We start from the raw sequence: 17,885 nt of genomic DNA on the forward strand, positions 1-17,885 counted from the left end.
ATTCACCCCTGTGCAGGGGGACTTGATTCCATCATTTTTGCCCCACCACGGGGACGTTTTGGGGGGCCCACAGTGTTTGACCACACAGGACATACCGCAGAAGGGGGCCAATTACTAATTTTGGATGCCCCAATTTCTGGGGTGCCCAAACCCCAGATGTGAAAGGCCTGATGTGTTAGAGATGCTGAGCAGCCCCAACTCCTGTTCGCTTCAGTTGGAGTTATGGGCAATCAACACCTCTGAAGATCAGGTTCTCCCAGTGGCATGCAATTGTGCATTTGCATCCAAAATGGCGACTTCCACACAGCGTGACTTCACGCACACCACGTGTGTGAGGCCACGCTGTGCAGCGGATGCCATTTTGTCCTACAAAATGGTGTCCTCCTTGTGGTGCGACCTCACACGTGGTGCATGCAGAAGACGCCATTTTGTTTGCATGTTTGGGGACTGGACAGAATCGTCCCATGGGCACAGCCAGTCCTGGGGCATGCAGTACATGTGTGCATAAAATGACGGCATGCCACTGGACCCTACATGTCTCAGATTGCTTGACCAAAATTTGAAGCAATGAATTTTAGTGAATACTTCAAAATCCTGGTGGCCTTAACCTCTCAGCCTTAGCTTCCCTAACTGAAATATGCCGATTCTAGTACACTTCTTAGCTATCTCAGTGGGCTTTTCTGAGGACTAATGAGGCTCATAAAGTGCCTAGAAGCTGTTAAGTGCCATATTAAATTTGGGAATCATTCCACGCTAATCACAAGGTCTGATTAATGTGACTTGTGGTTCAAGAACTAACATGTTCTTGGAGAGAGCTGAAATAGAAGCTGCATTGCCCAATAACTGCATTCTGCAAACTGCTGTTGAACAGTTCATATTCTAGCTTGGGGAGAAAGGTCAAAGCCACTGAAGGGCTGTCCTAGTTGTAGAGAGGAGGTTTCCTGGTCACATCACATGCTGTGTTCGATGTGCTAGGCCCTGTACGAACATAGAGAAGGTACAGTTTCTGTTCTGCCGACCTCATCTGTGTAGCTGTTACACCATGTGAGTCAGAAGGAAATGGCTTCCCTACATCTTAGACCAATGAGGCAATTTCTGTGTTAGAAACAGCTAGGGCTGATGATTGGAATTTTTTCCTCCCCTATTGAAAATTTGGACTGTTTATTGAAAAACCAAAAACTCAAAATTTTTGTTGACCTAAAACTAAGTTTTTGGCCGAAAAGGTTTTCGATTGAAAGTCAAAGGTTTCTTTAAAGAGCACTTTTTTAGTGAAAAATGTCACTGACTCAAAAAACCCCTGTTTTCTGGTGAAACAGGGTTTTCATGGAATATTTGCAACTGGCCCTAGAAACAGCCTCACATGCTTACCAAATGTAAGTGAGCAGAGCAGCATTTACATGACATGACACTGCTGCTGGTTTGTCCTTGAACACCATGTTTTTTCCAGCAGTGACAATCCCCTTCTCACCTGCAGGCTGAACTTGTGCTGAAGGTCTCTGTTTAGAATCTGGAAGACAGGGTCCTGAAAGTGCTCCCGGTTAAGGACCCCAACATGTTCTTATCGAATCCTTGCTGCAGAATGAGACGTGGAAGTTATTGGAAGACAGTTAATGCTCTTTAGGTTTAGGTTGGATATTAGGAAAAACTTTTTCACTAGGAGGGTGGTGACACACTGGAATGCGTTACCTAGGGAGGTGGTGGAATCTCCTTCCTTAGAAGTTTTTAAGGTCAGGCTTGACAAAGCCCTGGCTGGGATGATTTAATTGGGGATTGGTCCTGCTTTGAGCAGGGGGTTGGACTAGATGACCTCCTGAGGTCCCTTCCAACCCTGATATTCTATGATTCTATGCAGGTAACTTGCAAATCAATAATTATCTAATGTCATTACCCATGAGTCAAATTCCTCAGTCCTACCTCAAAGACCACCTGCATCCAGCAAGTTGGCTGCATGCACTCACTATGTCCTTTGCAGAAACATTAATGTTGCATGCACCTTGTGCAATCTTTTGCCTGCACAAAGCATGCAGTGTGCATGCAAACAGTCACAGTTATTGAGGGAATGAGTCTTTCCTGCATTGTCTTCCCTCTATAGATAGCAGGACCTCAACCCGCCTTGCTGAGGAAATATCGTTGCCTATACTGGAAAGTCAGTAAGGATCAGGTATGTATGATGCATATGTGTGCAACAACCATGTGTAAAATATGCTAGAGTGACTCTGTCTTGTCAAATTGGAGGTGGAATTGGTGTCTCAAGGAGGGCTGCTGTAAGGTTAAAAACAGAAAAAAAAAAAAAACCCTCCCCATCAACCTTTGTGTGGATTTGAGGCCCACAAGTTGCCCCCATTTTCCACACTTGCCCCTTCCCCTCAGTCAATCCTTTTACTCCCTTATGCTGTTGGCTTTCCATGGTGTGGGGAGGAGAACCCCAGTTTGGTGAAAGAAACCAGTCTGGAACAGAGGCTAGTCCCGACTCTGCCAGTTTGGGGATTTTGCTGGGGAAGGAGAGGGGACCTGACAAATGCTGGCTGCTTCTCTTGTTGGTCTAACAGATTATTCTGTCCCTGAAGTAGGGGAGGTGACCACAGGGCAGGTCTGGAGATAAAAGAGGAAGTGTGGGACTAGAGAAAAGGAACCCGTGTTGGGGGCTGTCACAATCACTTCTCCTCTAGCCACACAAGTTAGGGACTGCGTGGAGATGCTTCTTCCACTCGCGCTGGCTTCGCACCAGTGGATCTGCATGGGCCTCAATGGAGTTATTTACACCAGTGTAAAGGAGAGGTGAATGGGGCCCATATGTTGGTGGGCAGCTCCAAGGGCACTCTGAAAGCCCCTGGCTTTTCTCATAGACACTGGCAATATTCAACACTGACTTACATCCCTAGCAAATTGACCTCGGGGGTAAATCCAGCCTGCTGCTATCCAGTTAGCTGAGAATCAGGAAAAGGCTAACACTTAGCTTCCTCACCTGTTTGAGAATGCCCTGGAACTCCCTGTATGACCACAGATCACCCAGCAGGAGGCGAGCGGCTTCAGCTGCTTTTGGACAGGAGCTGGAAGGATGAAAGAAATCCAATGACTCTTAGCTGGCCACAACTCACCAATGCAAACAACCCAGCCCCTGTCAGCATGGTGTGAACCAGCTCCACCATTGCAGAGGGCTGGCCAGCCACAATGGAGATCATTCAGCTACATGCTCACAGGTTGCCTTGAAGACATCATTTGGGCAAATGCCAAGGAGGGAGGGGGATTTCTGGGATGGTCCAAAGGGGAGTAACTCAGAGGAATGGGAGGAAGCGGAGCTAAAAAGAGACACTTCTGAACTGTAGAATCTAAAAAAAGCTGCAAGACAGGAGGGAAATGGCACAAGCCCCGACTCCTTTGGAGCTAGATAGCACAGCTCACTCAGTAATACAATGAAAGGAACAACCTCGCGCTGCTCTGGGGGGACAGCAGAGATGCGACAGAAGAACTAACAACAATACAGGTCGAACTTCTCTAGTCCGGCACTCTCTGGTCTGGCAACATCCGTGGTCTGGCATGATTTTATTTTGTTTTTTATGCTTTATCTACTTATTTCCTTGTGCCAATACAGTAAAATTGTGTAACAGCACTAACACTTTGTTACGAAGAGAGCCGGTAAGCCTTGGCTAGGCGGCGTTGCAAGCGTTGTTCCGTTTATTTGCCTCAGCGAGATAAAAATAAAGAGACCCGTTTGCTACAATATTGTTCAGCAAATTCTCTGGTTCGGGACTGGTCAGGTCCCAAGGGTGCTGGACCTGTACTAGTACCACCCCTGAAATAATTACTCAGCAAAAATTAATGGGAGTTTGCCCAAGTAACAACTTTGTGAACAAGACTCAGGCCTTCAGGGGTTTGCTTCAGGTCTTCTAAGATTTTGGAACACTTCAGACGCAGAACTGGATCCAAACTTCACGGCTGACTCTGATCTCTATAACAGGCCCAATATAAACCCTGACCACCCCGGACTTTCAGAGAGTTCTGACACAGTTCATACTCTGCAACTTGGCCCCAGCTCCAGCCAAAACCTGGACAATGAAGTGCTAGAAAGCAACTCACGCAGGGATGTGGTCAGCTCTAGGTGGGATGCAGCTGTGTCCACATGGCCAGACAAGTAGCAGCAGCAGATGCTGGTCAGACTATGGGAAATGAAGTCGACTGACTATTGGTAAAAACAAACTGACCCCTCCAAACAAGTGTGAAAATTACAGGCAATGATTTCTGCTGAGAGAGAAGGTCAGTTTATACTAGGGCCGATGTACACAGTGGCTGGGTTTTTGACTCTGGAAATCTTTCGGCCTGTGACAAGCTAGAGGCTCTACCCAGTTAATTCCCAAAGGAATGCTGTAAACCTGTAGCAGATTAAGGGTCTGATCCAATTCCTAATGAATCTTTCCACTGACTAATGGAAAGCTGGATTGGTCCTTATTCACCAGAGGTTGCAACAGTCCCTGGGAGATCCCTGTTCTAGTTCCTTTGCAGAGGGGGGACTGGAACTGTGATCTCCCACAGCTTGGGCAGGTAGCCAGCCACAGGGGACAAAAGAGTGATTTGCATTTTATTAAAAGGGCCCAGAGATGGCGGATCCCTGTTCAAAATCCTTCCCCTCAGCAGGCACAGAGGGGAATTGACCAAGGAGATCCAACACTCCAGGTGAGCACCCTAACCAATATACTATAGAGTATATTTAATTTCACATGCTTAGCGGTTGCTTGGCCTAATCAATGGTTAATTAAAATGGAACAACTGCAACAGAAAAGCCTGAGGGCGCTTGCTATTTAAACCTCTCCTCAGGCCCCAGCAAGACTTGAACTCAAGTCTATAATAACCTAGGGGCTTCCCTAGCAAGTGGGCTACAGAGGACTTCTAATGCTTAGGCCCAATTAATAGTTAATTAAAGTGGAACAGTGTCAACAGGAAAGCCAGGGCAGCTCCCTGTTCAAATCCCTTCATGACAGTCGGTCGCTGGAGGACTCAAACCCCTGTCTTCAGCGGCCTGAGCAAGCCCCCCATCCCTTTACCACAGAAGGCTGCTTACAGCAGTTTTTTGCCCAATTCATATTTAACTAAAGAAGACCAGCTTCAGCAGGCAAGACAGGAGGAAAATGTTGTTTAAATCCCTTCTTTTCATTAGGAACAGGGAAGAATTGAGCCAGAGTCACTGCCATTTCAGGTGAGTCCCTAACCACTGGGCAACAGAGGACTTCCTGTTGCTGTGTCTTGCCTTGGCCCAATTAATAGTTAATTGAAGTGGAACAGCTTCAGCAGAAATGACTAACGGAGCCCCACCTCACCATACCTCTAAGTCCAGCGGTTGGGAATTCACTTGAGATGTAGGAGAACACTGCTTAAATCCCGTCTCAGCAAACAGCAGGTGATTGAACCAAAGCCTCCCATAGTCTAGGTGAGCACCCAAAATGGTGGACTAGAGAGTGATTCTTAGGCTTTCTGTGGCCCAAGTAATGGTTAATTATTTAATTAAAGTGAAACTGCTTCAAGAAGACATGGAGAACAACCCACATCAGAGAACCCCTGGGGTCAGTGATCAGGGCACTCACCTAAAAGAGGGTACACCCCTGTTCCCATCCCTTCCCATCAAGTACAAGGGGAATTGAAGCACATCCCAGCTGAGGGCCCTCGCCACTGAGGTAAGGGTTGGACAGGAGACAGCCACCTTCTTCCCCATCTCCCCCACTTGTGCTCTGTGGTGCTGGGCAGGTACTTGACAATCACCCATGAAATGGTGTAGACGCCTAAGTCACCTGACTCCAGGAGAGGAGTTCCTGGCTGTGGATCACAAGCAGAGATAGGGACCAAACTCCGTGACAGGCTGGGCTTAGCATGGTCCTCCACCCCCTCGGCAGCATCCCCCAGTGGCTGGCTTAGGTGGCTCCCTGCCTAGCGTGCTGGCTTTTGTGGATCCCATTCTGAGGTGCCGGTCTCTCCCCGTTCACTGACGAGGGAGCCTAAGCACCTAACTCAGGCTTAGGGAGTCCCATTGTTCTTCCAGTGGTTTTCTAGGCATTTAAAAGTGAGAGCTAGCAATAGTGAATATTGCCACACCCAAGTCCCTGTGTGCTGAGACAGAGGGGAGCTGAGTCTACTTGGCCCATATTACAGGCAAGCAGCTTGGTGACCGTACGGGGGCTGAGAATGGACATGACTCAGGCAAACAGCCCTGAGACCAAAGCAGGGTTGTTGGGTTCATACCACAGACTCACCGCCAAGTCCCCAGAAGCTGAGAGTGGGCCTGCTTTGTGAATGCCACAAGCACGGAGATCACTGGGGAATGCAGAATAGGCCCCATCAGTGCGCACCAGGGCCTCACCCCCGCAAACCAGCGTGGGGAACCGAGAACAAGCAGTCTCACTGCATGCCCTAGACACAGAGCCCTGAGCCTGGGGTGCCCAAATGGGTGAGAGAGACGTTCTGGAGCTCCCCTTTCCCCCGTGCTCCTGAGGGGGGGAAGGGGAGGCGCAGGGTGAGAAGAGCGCTATACAAGCTCGAGCCAGTAACGGTGCAGTGACTGGGCGCTGCTCATGAAGTCTGCCTGCCCATTCTGCGCTTCCATTCGCTTTTCTCTGTGCGCCTTCTCCACAGCTCCAAACGCTTCTCTGAGTGTCTGAGCTTTCTCCAAGACGAGTCTCATCTCACCTTCTGGGAGAACCTCATTGCTCATGCCGGTGCCAAGTGCCAGCCAGTTCAAGCAATTCTCTGCCTCATTTATGAGTTTGTGGATTCTACTGCCATGGTTATTGCTTTTCCTCAGAGCCTGGCTGATGACTGAAGCACCAAGTGGATAGTGCACTGGACTGTGACTCAGGAGACCTGGGTTTGATTCCTGACTCTAGCATTGGCCTGCAGGTTGACCCTGCCTCAGTTTCCCCATCTGTAAAATTAGGATAATGATCCTGGCTTTCTTTGTCAAGCACTTTCTAGGAGTATCGTTAATAATAATAATTATGCTGGGAACCCAGAGCTATAGCAACTGATTGAATAAGAGGTACATGGGATTCATAACAACATCACTGATATTTAGGGCTGGGATTTTCAATGGAAGTTAGGTGCCCAAATTCCTATTGAATTTCAATGGGATGTAGGTTCCTAACTCCCTTAGGATATGTCTACACTGCAGCGGGGAGGTGTGACTCCCAGCATGGGTAGATAGACTCATGCACCAAATAGCAGTGCGGAGATTGCAGCATGGGCTAGCTGCCAGAGTCCAAGCCTGCCTGAGCCCTGGATCCAAGCTTAATTGGCTTGCCTGAACCTTGGCCCCTGCCACAACATCCACACTGCTCTCATTAACAGCTCAAGCACAGCTATTATTCCTTGCGTCTGCCTACCTGCGCAGGGAATCCCACCACCCGCTGCAGTGCATAGCTCCCAGGCAAGCCCCAGCCTCCATACAGAGGGGTCCTCACTGAGAAGTTAGCACTTCCCATTTGTCACCACAAGATGGTATCTGAGATTCTGCAGTAATCTCCCATAATAAACATCACATCCTTCTCAGCCCCTGCAGTGATAGTACCTGGTGACCGCTGCGTCTTTTCCAGTGGTCACTGAACAGCATTGCATCAGGGATGCAGTTGCTCTGGGCCCAATGGGCATGTGCACAAGTTGGTTGCATAATCTCTTAACATGCTTGCACATGGCCCTCCAGCCTCCTCTTTGCCATCACTCACCCATTTCGGCTCAGGTTTACTACATTATTTAGCATGCTGCTCGTCAAATAAGGCTTGGCCATCTGCGGGTTGGACATGATTAGGTTCCGCATGGTGTAGCAAGCGGAGGACATGATATCTCCCAAATTGCTGTTGTTCCCGGACTGGAAGGCCAGGAGACGGGACACATCTGGAAGCACCTGGGGAGCTAAAGAGGAGGAATATTCCAGTCAGGACTGAAATAAAAACCAGTGCAGATAAATCAGATACTTGAGTAAGTCCTATGCAACATAAGGGCTGCAGAATCAGGCCCTAAGTGAGGCATTAATAATCGTGCAATAGCTGCTATGGCCTAGATCTCATAGGTATCTATGCGCCTAACTCAGTGGGAGTTACACACCTAAATACCTTTGAGGATCTGGTCCTATTTGATCGAAACAATAACCATGGACATGGCTTGGTTATGCTCGGGAAACCGTACACACCACCCCAAGAAGCCAAGTCCAGCCCAACCAGGGGAAACACTCCCTCTCCCAGAAAGAGGCCCAGAGAAACCAGCTGATCTCTCTTATCCATGAAGCATGCCAGGGATCAAGTGAGAGGCCCACTAATGGGGTGAGGTAGCATTTGTTAACCAGACTGTGCACGACTCCAAAAGATGTCAGCTGAGGGTTCCTTATGGTGGCTACAGGCCAGGACAAATAGCATCTCTTGGCCAGCATCACAGCCCTGATGCTCACCAGCCGTGGGGAGGGGACGTGTGACATCAGTGCATTTTTTTGGCGAATCTATGTCCGCTGGTGATGCTTGGCATAGTTCAGCTGATGGATTTACAACAGAAGATGGGCTTGTGAAAGAAGGGGAGAGGCTAGTCAACCCCTCAGAAACTGCTTTTATGGAAGCTCCTTACCCATGGTTTTGTGGAGAATAGGATGTCGGGACATGTTGCTCAGCAAGGAAGCCCCAGATCGGACAACTTCACTGTTACTGGATTGGAGGAGCCGCGCTATACGAGGCAAACCCTTCTCCTTTAAGCCAATCAGCTGGCTCATTGCATTGGACATCTAGGGGACAAATTAGAATTTGTTAGTGATGCCCAACCCATGCAGGACAGGTGTACTTGAACAAAAAAACTTCAGAAACAGACTGCAAAGAGAAACTGCAGAACTAAAATTCATTTGCAAATTTAACACCATTAATTTGGGCTTGAATAGGGACTGGGAGTGGCTGGCTCACTACAAAAGCAGCTTTGCCTCTCCTGGAATTGACACCTCCTCATCAATTATTGGGAGTGGACCACATCCACCCTGATTGAATTGGCCCTGTCAACACTGGTTCTCCACTTGTGAGGTAACTCCCTTCTCTTCATGTGTCAGTATATAATGCCTGCATCTGTAATTTTCACTCCATGCATCTGAAGAAGTGGTTTTTTACCCATGAAAGCTTATGCCCAAATAAATCTGTTAGGTGCCACCAGACTCCCTGTTGTATCCATACAGTATTTCTGGGTATACACACTATAGTATAGCTAGGTCATAAAATAATCATCAATATCATACTTTATTCTTCGGTAGCCTCTTGGATCCAAATCCTCAAAAGGTATTTAGGTGCCTAGCTCCCATTTATTTAAATGAGAATTAGGTGCCTAAACACCTTTGAGGATCTGGGTCTCTTCTATGCATCCCTCTCTGTCCATGAACAACTTATATTAGGGGCTGGGGAGTCAGTTCTCGCCTCAGCCTGCGTGGGGTGGGAGGGTGCGGGGACAAGGTGGGGAGGTTTATGAGCTTAAATCCTATCAACATTAATTGGAGGGTTTTGAGTTTCATGCACAAACTGCCCCTCCCCTGCCACCCCAAGAGGAACAAACCACTCCTTGTACAGCTAAATGATACTTTTTAAAAGACAGGTTTCAGAGTAGCAGCCGTGTTAGTCTGTATTCGCAAAAAGAACAGGAGGACTTGTGGCACCTTAGAGACTAACCAATTTATTTGAGCATAAGCTTTCGTGAGCTACAGCTCACTTCATCGGATGCATACTGTGGAAAATACAGTGAGGAGATTTATAGACACACAGAACATGAAAAAATGGGTGTTATCATACACATTGTAAGGAGAGTGATCACTTAAGATGGGCTATTACCACTTTTAAAAAGACAGGCACTTGCATGACGTTCTGTCCTTGTTTACACTGGTGTAAAGCCAGAGTGACTCTGTTGGCTTGACGCATGCCCAGCAACTCAGTCCATTTAGTTAGGTGCCTACATATGGACACAGAAGCCTGACTTTACACCTTGTTTTTTGAATTCTTGGCCTCAAAGACCAACACTGAACAAGTTGCTGGGCAATTTTATTATGTTGCCAGACAGCTGCATTCTTTCTTCCAATAGAGGCATGTATTATTGGCACAGGATCGTTTCTCCTCTCGGGTAATCAGCTGCAGTTCTACCACTCGCACATTCTACTGGGTTGCGATGACAAACAGCTTGATTGCCCGCCCTGAGTACAGAACAGACTTGTGTTGTGTTACCTATTGGTGCTAACAGGATTGAGGTAAGTATCCCAGGACACTGAGGAGAGAACAGATCCACTAGCCTGTAACCTAAAGGGCTAAAGGATTCCATTCTGCAAACTCCCTGCATGTAGAATTCTGTCACCTTCAATGGAAGATCTGTCTGAGGAAGGCTTGTAGGATAGGCTTTGCAAATTTCCTTTGCAAGTTTCTCCCTTGCAAGGTTGAGCTCATTAAAATTCACATTTGCACATGAAAAGATAGTCCAACGAAAAAAAAAAATCATGTACTTCCATGTCATTTATGTGCTGCTTTTGTTTTGTGCTCTGCAGTTCATCTCATGGCAAACCTGCAGTACTCTAGGAAATTTTGGGAGGGCAAACAGAGATCAATATAAGGAAAAATGCTGTAAATCTTAGCTGAAAGGAATGTGGATCTAACACACAAGGCATTGTGTGTCCCAGATTTCAGCCAAAAGACTCAGCTTAACAAAATGAAGTTTATTAATTGCCTACAAATACCACATTTCAACAAATCTCTATAGAAGAGACCTGGAATCTTCATGGCAGGAAATCTGAGTAGCGTGATTATTCCGGTAATAGAATGCTGACCAGTGTAGCATTCCATTCCATCTCCCCTTTTAAGTTCTACATTCCTACCATTCACAAAACTCTACCTTCCTGAGTCAGTAACTCACCTCACCAATCTCCCTTTTCCTTTGTTGACAAGTCTTTTCCTAAGATACATAATCAATCCCAGCTCGAGCCTGGGATATTCAAAGATGTCTAAGAGAATTAGACACTCAACTCTAAAGGAGGGGAAAAATTCATTTTGAGAAGGATTCTGAAAATTGGCTTTATTTCGAATCGGAAATTCTCTGTGAAGGAAAATACTGAAAAAAAAAGGGTGTCAGGGTGGTAGGAATGTTCATTTCAACAAAAACATTTCTTCTCAATGCTGACTTTTAAAAAATGTAGTATAATCTAGTGTTTTTAAAAACGGAAACAAAACATCATTTCAAAATGAAACATCAAAATGTTTTGTTCCAAAAAACATCAAAACCAGACGTTTCAACATTGTTTTGGAGGAAAACCACAAAGATAAAGTACTGCCAAAGTTCTAGTGAAATCAACCTGATGTCATGAAGCGTTTGGATTTAGGCAGAGTTGCATATCCCAGAGGCATATGGTTCCATCAGAGTTTCCCAAACCAGCTCTACCCAACTCCCACTGAAAGTCAAATTCCCTATGCCCCTTTGAGAAGCCTCACCCCACTGACAAAAGGGATAATTTTCTCAAATTTGAAAGAAATCAAAGCTTTTCATGTCCAAAGACTGAGCAAATCAAGGCTGAGAGGTTAGTGTTATCCTTTCACCAGCTAGACATGCAGCAGAAGACTTCCCCTGTGTCATCGTCAGGTGACCTTTGGGTGGGATACTGTAACACACAACACTTCTCTGCGCTGTGTACCCATGGGACCCCAGTAACAAGCAAGCGCTGAGAGAATGAGGAATCAGTCAATGCTACATTCAGCTAATGCAGCAACTCATGGTGTCAGACTCCATTAGGTGGTCGAGGGACAGCTGCAGAGAACACATCCCCGGACATCGGCAATACCAGGAGGGATGAGCTGGAGTGCTGATGAGAAGCGCAGTCAGGAAAGTAACAAATACTTTCTTCATGGATTGTATTTTCTAAAAGGACAACCAACCTCATTCTCAATTACCGAGGGACAATCTCCACTCGTTGATATACTTTGCTTCCCACAACCAGCTTTCTGTACAACTTTTCCTGAGTGATGTATCCGAGTATTTGGATCCTAATATCTAAACTGTATTGTTAAATCTATTCACCGAAATTTGGGTTATTGCTGATATGTTACAGAGTACATTATGATTTTTAAAAAACTAACTTTGTATTTGTGAATAATCTAAACACTATACCCAGATGTACAGACACTCTTTTCCCAACTTATGCATTATCTGTCTCTCTCTATATTTTTAACATTAGCTTTAATAAAATTTTAAAATCCATTCATTTATCTATTTAGCCATCTCACTTAAATTAAAATCAATAAAGTTTAGGCAAGAACAAGACCAGATATTCACCATGCCCATCCCCTATTTTGCACACACGCAGACAGTGTCTTAGGCCCAGTCCTTCCTACCTTGGCACACAGACCTCAATAGGCAACACAACCAGGGTACTTCTGCTGGGTTAAAGCCATGAAGAGTGTGTGCTGTGCAGCTATGTCCATCATTGCTAGTACGGAGGAAGGTTTGCAGTGTCAGCCCTAGCCTGAGGAGTGTTGAGGGCGTGTCCAGAGGATCCATGGACAAAATCCTCAGTGCACTCTGTGTCGGATGTGTGCGTGCAATGGCATTAGAGTTTAATGCTGTAATAGAAACTGTGGAGCAATTCTATGGGTGCTCTGCAGTTTAGAAGAGGTGCTTTCCCCCTGCAGAGCCCATTGGGGAGGGGGGTACATGTGTGTGCGCACGCGAGAGAGAGTGCACTCACCAGTCCTCTGCTGGCAGTGAGGTTCTGCAGGGCCCCAGCACAGGCCTCTAGGGTGGCATCTTTCTTGCTCTGGTCCATCAGGTTCAGGTATGTGCGGACGGCATCAGAATGGTAGAGCCAGCTGGGCCCTCTGGGTTTGTACTCCTCATCGGGAATGGGTAGAACATACTCATCGATCTAAGGGGAAGTAATAGATTGACATCCAGGAGCTTGGCGTTTTCTACATGAATCACACGTCATTATCCCTGGTTGCTTGGGTGGTCACATACAAATATCTGCATGCACCTATCACATACAGACAACACATCTAGTGTGGCCGGGCATATGCTGCCACTCTCTCAACTCTCCCAGGTGTACCAACTGGAGGACATGTTACTCTATGTAACTCCTCATACCCGTTTTCTGGTCCTGATAATGCAGGGGCAGGGCAGCTCTTCACTCGAACCCAGTGACAGGGGCTGAGTGAATGGTGCATTTTGCAAGCACTCAGAAGCAGGAGCACGTCTTACCTCCAGCTTCCCACTCCTGCTGTTGAAGCAGCCTGTGAGGGTCTTGTCCACATAGGCATTCCTGGCCATGTGGTTGAGCTGGGTGTATTTATTGGGCACCTCAGCATCCAGGCGGTAGGACAGATTGTGCAGGATACAGATGCAGTTCTCCACGGACTGAAATCAGCCCCCGAAAAAACACAACAGTTTTACAGTCAGACAGGAACATGGAACAGTATGCGCATTGTAACAATATTTAGTGACAGTCAATGATGTGTTGCGGTGTAAGGTGGATAAACCCTGCTGCCTGAACATAAATATAATACACCAAACTCTGAGGTCCTTACTCTGATTTTATTTACGGCTTGTCTACATAGGGACATTCTGGAAAATTAATCTGAATTACCTTTTAAAGTGGATTAGTTAAACTGCATTAAATCCCTGTGTGGACACTCTTATTTGGAGTTAGAGTAGCCTTAATCTGATTTAGTTTAATTCACTTTCAATTCACTTCTAAATCAGAGCCAGATTTTCAGAAGTGTTCAGCACACAGCAGCGACCATTGTGACATGTAGGCCAGAATTTTCAAAAGACCTCTGCACCCATTTGCGCACCAAAATCAATAGCCGGACTATCAAAAGAGCTGTGCACAGTCAGTGCTCAGGGTGTACTACTAATTGACTAGGGCTAGGCACAGGCTGGTGAACTGTGTGTAAGTGGGAAGCTCATATGTCTAGTACCTTGTCATCAGGCCGGCTGGCAGCCACACAATTCTGGGTATAAGTCATGACTGAGTCAATCAGGCCAGGGTAGTTTCTCATGGTGTGACGTCCAGCATCTGCAGAACTCAGGTTTCTGAAGGAAGACATTTTATAAAATGTAGGGAGATAAAGCAAGACAGATAAGCAGCTCCGTTAGCTGGGTATTTTCCATCGGCCACTGAGCTCCCTACATAATTCTGTTTGAATTCAACCCACTTGGAAGGATTGCCTTTATAGGGTGAAATTCACCTCTCTGCAGGGGGACAGAACAAGGCCAGTGCACCACTTAAGTCCCACTTCAACTCTGATGACTAAAGTGGGACCTAGATGGTGTATAGGCCTTGTCACGTTCCTCTCCAGAGGGGTGAATTTCATCCATGGAGATTTTCCTTTTAGGGTAAGTCCAGAGGGAAGATATCCCCTTAGAGAGAACAATGTAGGTACAGTGGGGACACGCAAGATATCTGCTTAGAGTTATTTCCAGAGAGAGGGTAGAATAATGAGTAGCTGGAGATCGCCACAGAGAACCAGGAGCCCACCTTCAACTGGCGTAGGTCAGTGTAGCAACATTGACTTCAATACCACCATTACCACACAGCTCTTTCTAAACAAGCACATTTATTCTTAAAGTGAAAACATTACAGAGAAAACATATTAAATCAATACAACAATGTACACGCGTGCTAATAAGCTTACCAGAGATCACCCCAAACTCCAGCAGGCGTTTGGGCTGGTGACCAGTCCTTCAAACCTCACACAGAGGGTCTTCTGTGGTCATCAGTTCATAACAAGAACCCACATGTCTCTCTGAGTCCCTCCTTTCTACTGTTTGGGCCTCTGATCTTGTCCTCATGTGACAGATGACCACCATGACTAGGTCCCCTCCTCAAGGCGAAGCTTTAAAAAGTACCTTGTTTAAAAGAGTCCTTTGAAGCCCCTAACATTTCCCTGGGTTTACATGAGTCATGTCTCTCCCCTAGAGACATTACATACGATCTCACAATACGAACTCCTAAAATACTTTAACTGAATTCAGTAAGGTTTAGCTTAATCCAAGAAGGTTTGTCCAGGATATTGCCGGAATTTGTCATCTCTCTCACACGGGGACACCAGGTTTTAAGAAAAAGGGGCAAAAACCTTAGATTTAAGTGGTGATGGTTTCGCTGCGCTATACTCTGGATCAGGTGTTGGCTAAGACAGTAGAGTTTTAGCAGCGGCATGACATGATCTTGTTTTAATGCACCAGTAGCTCGCAAATGAGTGGTTTGCAATAGCTCACAGACATCTGCCAGACAGAAACTCTTAACAAACCTGCGTGGCTAGGCTTTTGTCAATGAGCAGATGTCCATGTCCCTCATTATTCAAGACCCATTTTAGGCCCAAACTGACCTCAAGTTTGGAATTATCTCCATGTCATTGCTATGCATTATGGGCACAAGAAATGACAAACCAGTGCACAGAAGACTGCCCCTGCCCCCTGGATGGCTATTTTTGCAGTATCCCCCAATACTGCCATTTCTCCATTAACATGTATCTGCATATTTGAGCTCCAGTGCCTTTACAGGGATGGAGCAGATGACAGCCCTGCTTACAAGAACCATTCTGCTGCATAACTGCACATGGAAAGTTCTCCTCCAAGAGAGGGATGGAGGCAGGAGCGCGCTGTCCTTCAGAAGTGATCTCCAGCCTCAGAGGGCTGAGACCTCTGGGGGCTGATAGTGACAGGCAGAGAAAGCTGCAGTCCCTGCTGCAGCCTGCTTCGTCAGTTTCACAAGCGAATGTAGCTCCCATTAGCTAGCGTGTCTGGTAAGGGCGCGGTCTGTTGCTACATTCCCTAAGGCAGAGCTTTAGTTCATTAAAGTACCTAATTATACAGCTTTTTCATCTCCCCACTGAGTTGTTCCCAACGTGATGGGGAATTTGGAAGCTGGTAGAAGAAACTGCAAGTCAGGACGAAGATCTTCATGCCAAGAAGTTCTCTGGCTTTTCCAAGGAAGAAATAAAACCATCCCATGCCCAAATACAAGCCTCTCACTTTGACACCGACACTTACACTGGGATGGGCCAACACCTAGTGACTGTAACTGGAATGAATGGATCCAGTATGAAAAAAAGAGAATCAGCTGGAATTTGCTGGCAAGAGATAATCATCAGAGCTGGATCGAAAATCTGGGGGTTTAGTCCCACACAGAAAATTTTGACTTTTCATCAAATAATGGAAAACAATTTTTGTTTTTTGGCAATCAAAATTTTTAAAAAAATTCAGCTGAAACCTGAACATTTTTGGCCCAAAACCACCAGCCTCATCCCCCACCGCAAATTCCTTGTGTTAGCTAAAAAATTTCAAAAAGTTTTCTAATGAAAAATCAAAACTTTTCAAGGAAACAGGACACTTTCTGTGAAAAATTTTTGTTTTATCAAAAACCCAATTTTCTGTTGAAAAACAAGTTCAGTGGAAAATGTTCATCTAGCTCTAGACACCATGAAAACTTTATGAATAGGCTTGGCAGAATTTCACTTGTATTTTTTTAAAGCATGACTGGTGTGGAGAAAGTGAATAGGGAAGTGTTATTTACCCCTTCACATAACACAAGAACTAGGGGTCACCCAATTAAATTAATAGGCAGCAGGTTTAAAACAAACATAAGGAAATACTTCTTCACAACACACAGTCAACCTGTGGAACTCCCTGCCAGAGGATGTTGTGAAGGCCAAAAGTATAGCTGGGTTCAAAAAAGAACTAGATACGTTCATGTAGGATAGTTCATCAACAGCAGTTAGCCAAGATGGTCAGGGATGCAACCCAATGCTCTGGGTGTCCCTAAACCTCTGACTGCCAGAATCTGGGACTGAAAAATGGGAGATAGATCACTTGATGATTGCTCTGTTTTGTTCATTCCCTCTGAAGCAACTGGAACTGACCACTGTAGGAAGACAGGATACTGGACTAGATAGACCATTGGTCTGACCCAGTATGGCCGTTCTTATAATTTTGATGGATAATATCAATCATGCTTATTTTTAAGCTTTTTTTTTTATTTTTTAATCAATTTAAATGTTCACAGTTGCAGGAAATTTTGGGAGATCAGACAATAATTAATGACAGTAGATGTTGAGATTCAAAAAGTTAAAGGTTTATAACTGTTCAAATAAGGGGCCCGTTTTAAGCATATCCACAAAGGGTGTGAGCGATGCTTGTCTGCTGACCTACCTCAAACAGCCTGTAGCATTGAAGAATACCTCAGGGTCAACAATTTCTCTTGTCCTATTACTGACACCATCAGACCACCCCGAGAAAGGGATGATAACACAATCTGTCAAGACAGGGAGGGCTTCGTGTATCAAATCTTCTTTCAGCTCATCAGTGGAGGACAGGTTCCACAGCAGCCCTAGAAAGAAAATGCAAGACAAACATTAAACCTTAAGGACTTGATGCAGTAAAGGCCTGAATCTCCTATCACTAACATTGCAACTAGGGAATAACTCCATGAAAGTTACATCCATGTAAAACTGGTGCAAAGAAGAAGAGAATCAAGCTCTAGGTCTACAATCGAGGCATTCAAGATAGCCCCCAGGTTTGGAGAGAGACGCTCTGGTCCAATCTCAGCTCTAACACAAAAGGCAGTTTCCTCTGTAACTAACCAATATGTCACTCCATGATCAACCTGCATGGTGCTGTGTGTGCTGTTCAAACCAGGCTTCCCAGTACAGACCCAGAATGTCACCTCTTCTACCTAGTCCACGTTATCTTGAGAAGGGTCTTGAAACTAGTTCTCCCATAATACATTGTACTAGCTCAGTGGTCTCCATCCTTTCCAGGCAACAAAAACCTCTTGTATTTCAAGCAGTGCTCACTGCTTCCTATTTAACCATGTGCCCTCTAACCCCCCATGGGACTTGGGCATACTCTAAGTTTTGGTTTCA

General features: G+C 45.9%; 1 protein-coding gene across 1 annotated transcript in view; it reads right to left on the minus strand.

The window, feature by feature from the left end:
- Positions 1-1,470: 1,470 nt before the first annotated feature.
- The window catches only part of PKP1 (plakophilin 1), a 49,728-nt gene continuing 33,313 nt past the window's right edge, over positions 1,471-17,885 (minus strand). Inside the window, exons 6-13 of the mRNA XM_074936324.1 lie at positions 17,173-17,350; positions 13,941-14,055; positions 13,222-13,377; positions 12,713-12,889; positions 8,593-8,746; positions 7,704-7,890; positions 2,966-3,050; positions 1,471-1,572 (exon numbers count right to left, since the gene is read on the minus strand). Coding sequence (XP_074792425.1) covers positions 1,501-1,572; positions 2,966-3,050; positions 7,704-7,890; positions 8,593-8,746; positions 12,713-12,889; positions 13,222-13,377; positions 13,941-14,055; positions 17,173-17,350 — 1,124 coding nt within the window. The 3' untranslated portion in view covers positions 1,471-1,500. The remainder of the gene's footprint in view (positions 1,573-2,965; positions 3,051-7,703; positions 7,891-8,592; positions 8,747-12,712; positions 12,890-13,221; positions 13,378-13,940; positions 14,056-17,172; positions 17,351-17,885) is intronic.

Source organism: Natator depressus, chromosome 21, assembly GCF_965152275.1.
Source record: "Natator depressus isolate rNatDep1 chromosome 21, rNatDep2.hap1, whole genome shotgun sequence".
Taxonomy (NCBI): domain Eukaryota; kingdom Metazoa; phylum Chordata; order Testudines; family Cheloniidae; genus Natator; species Natator depressus.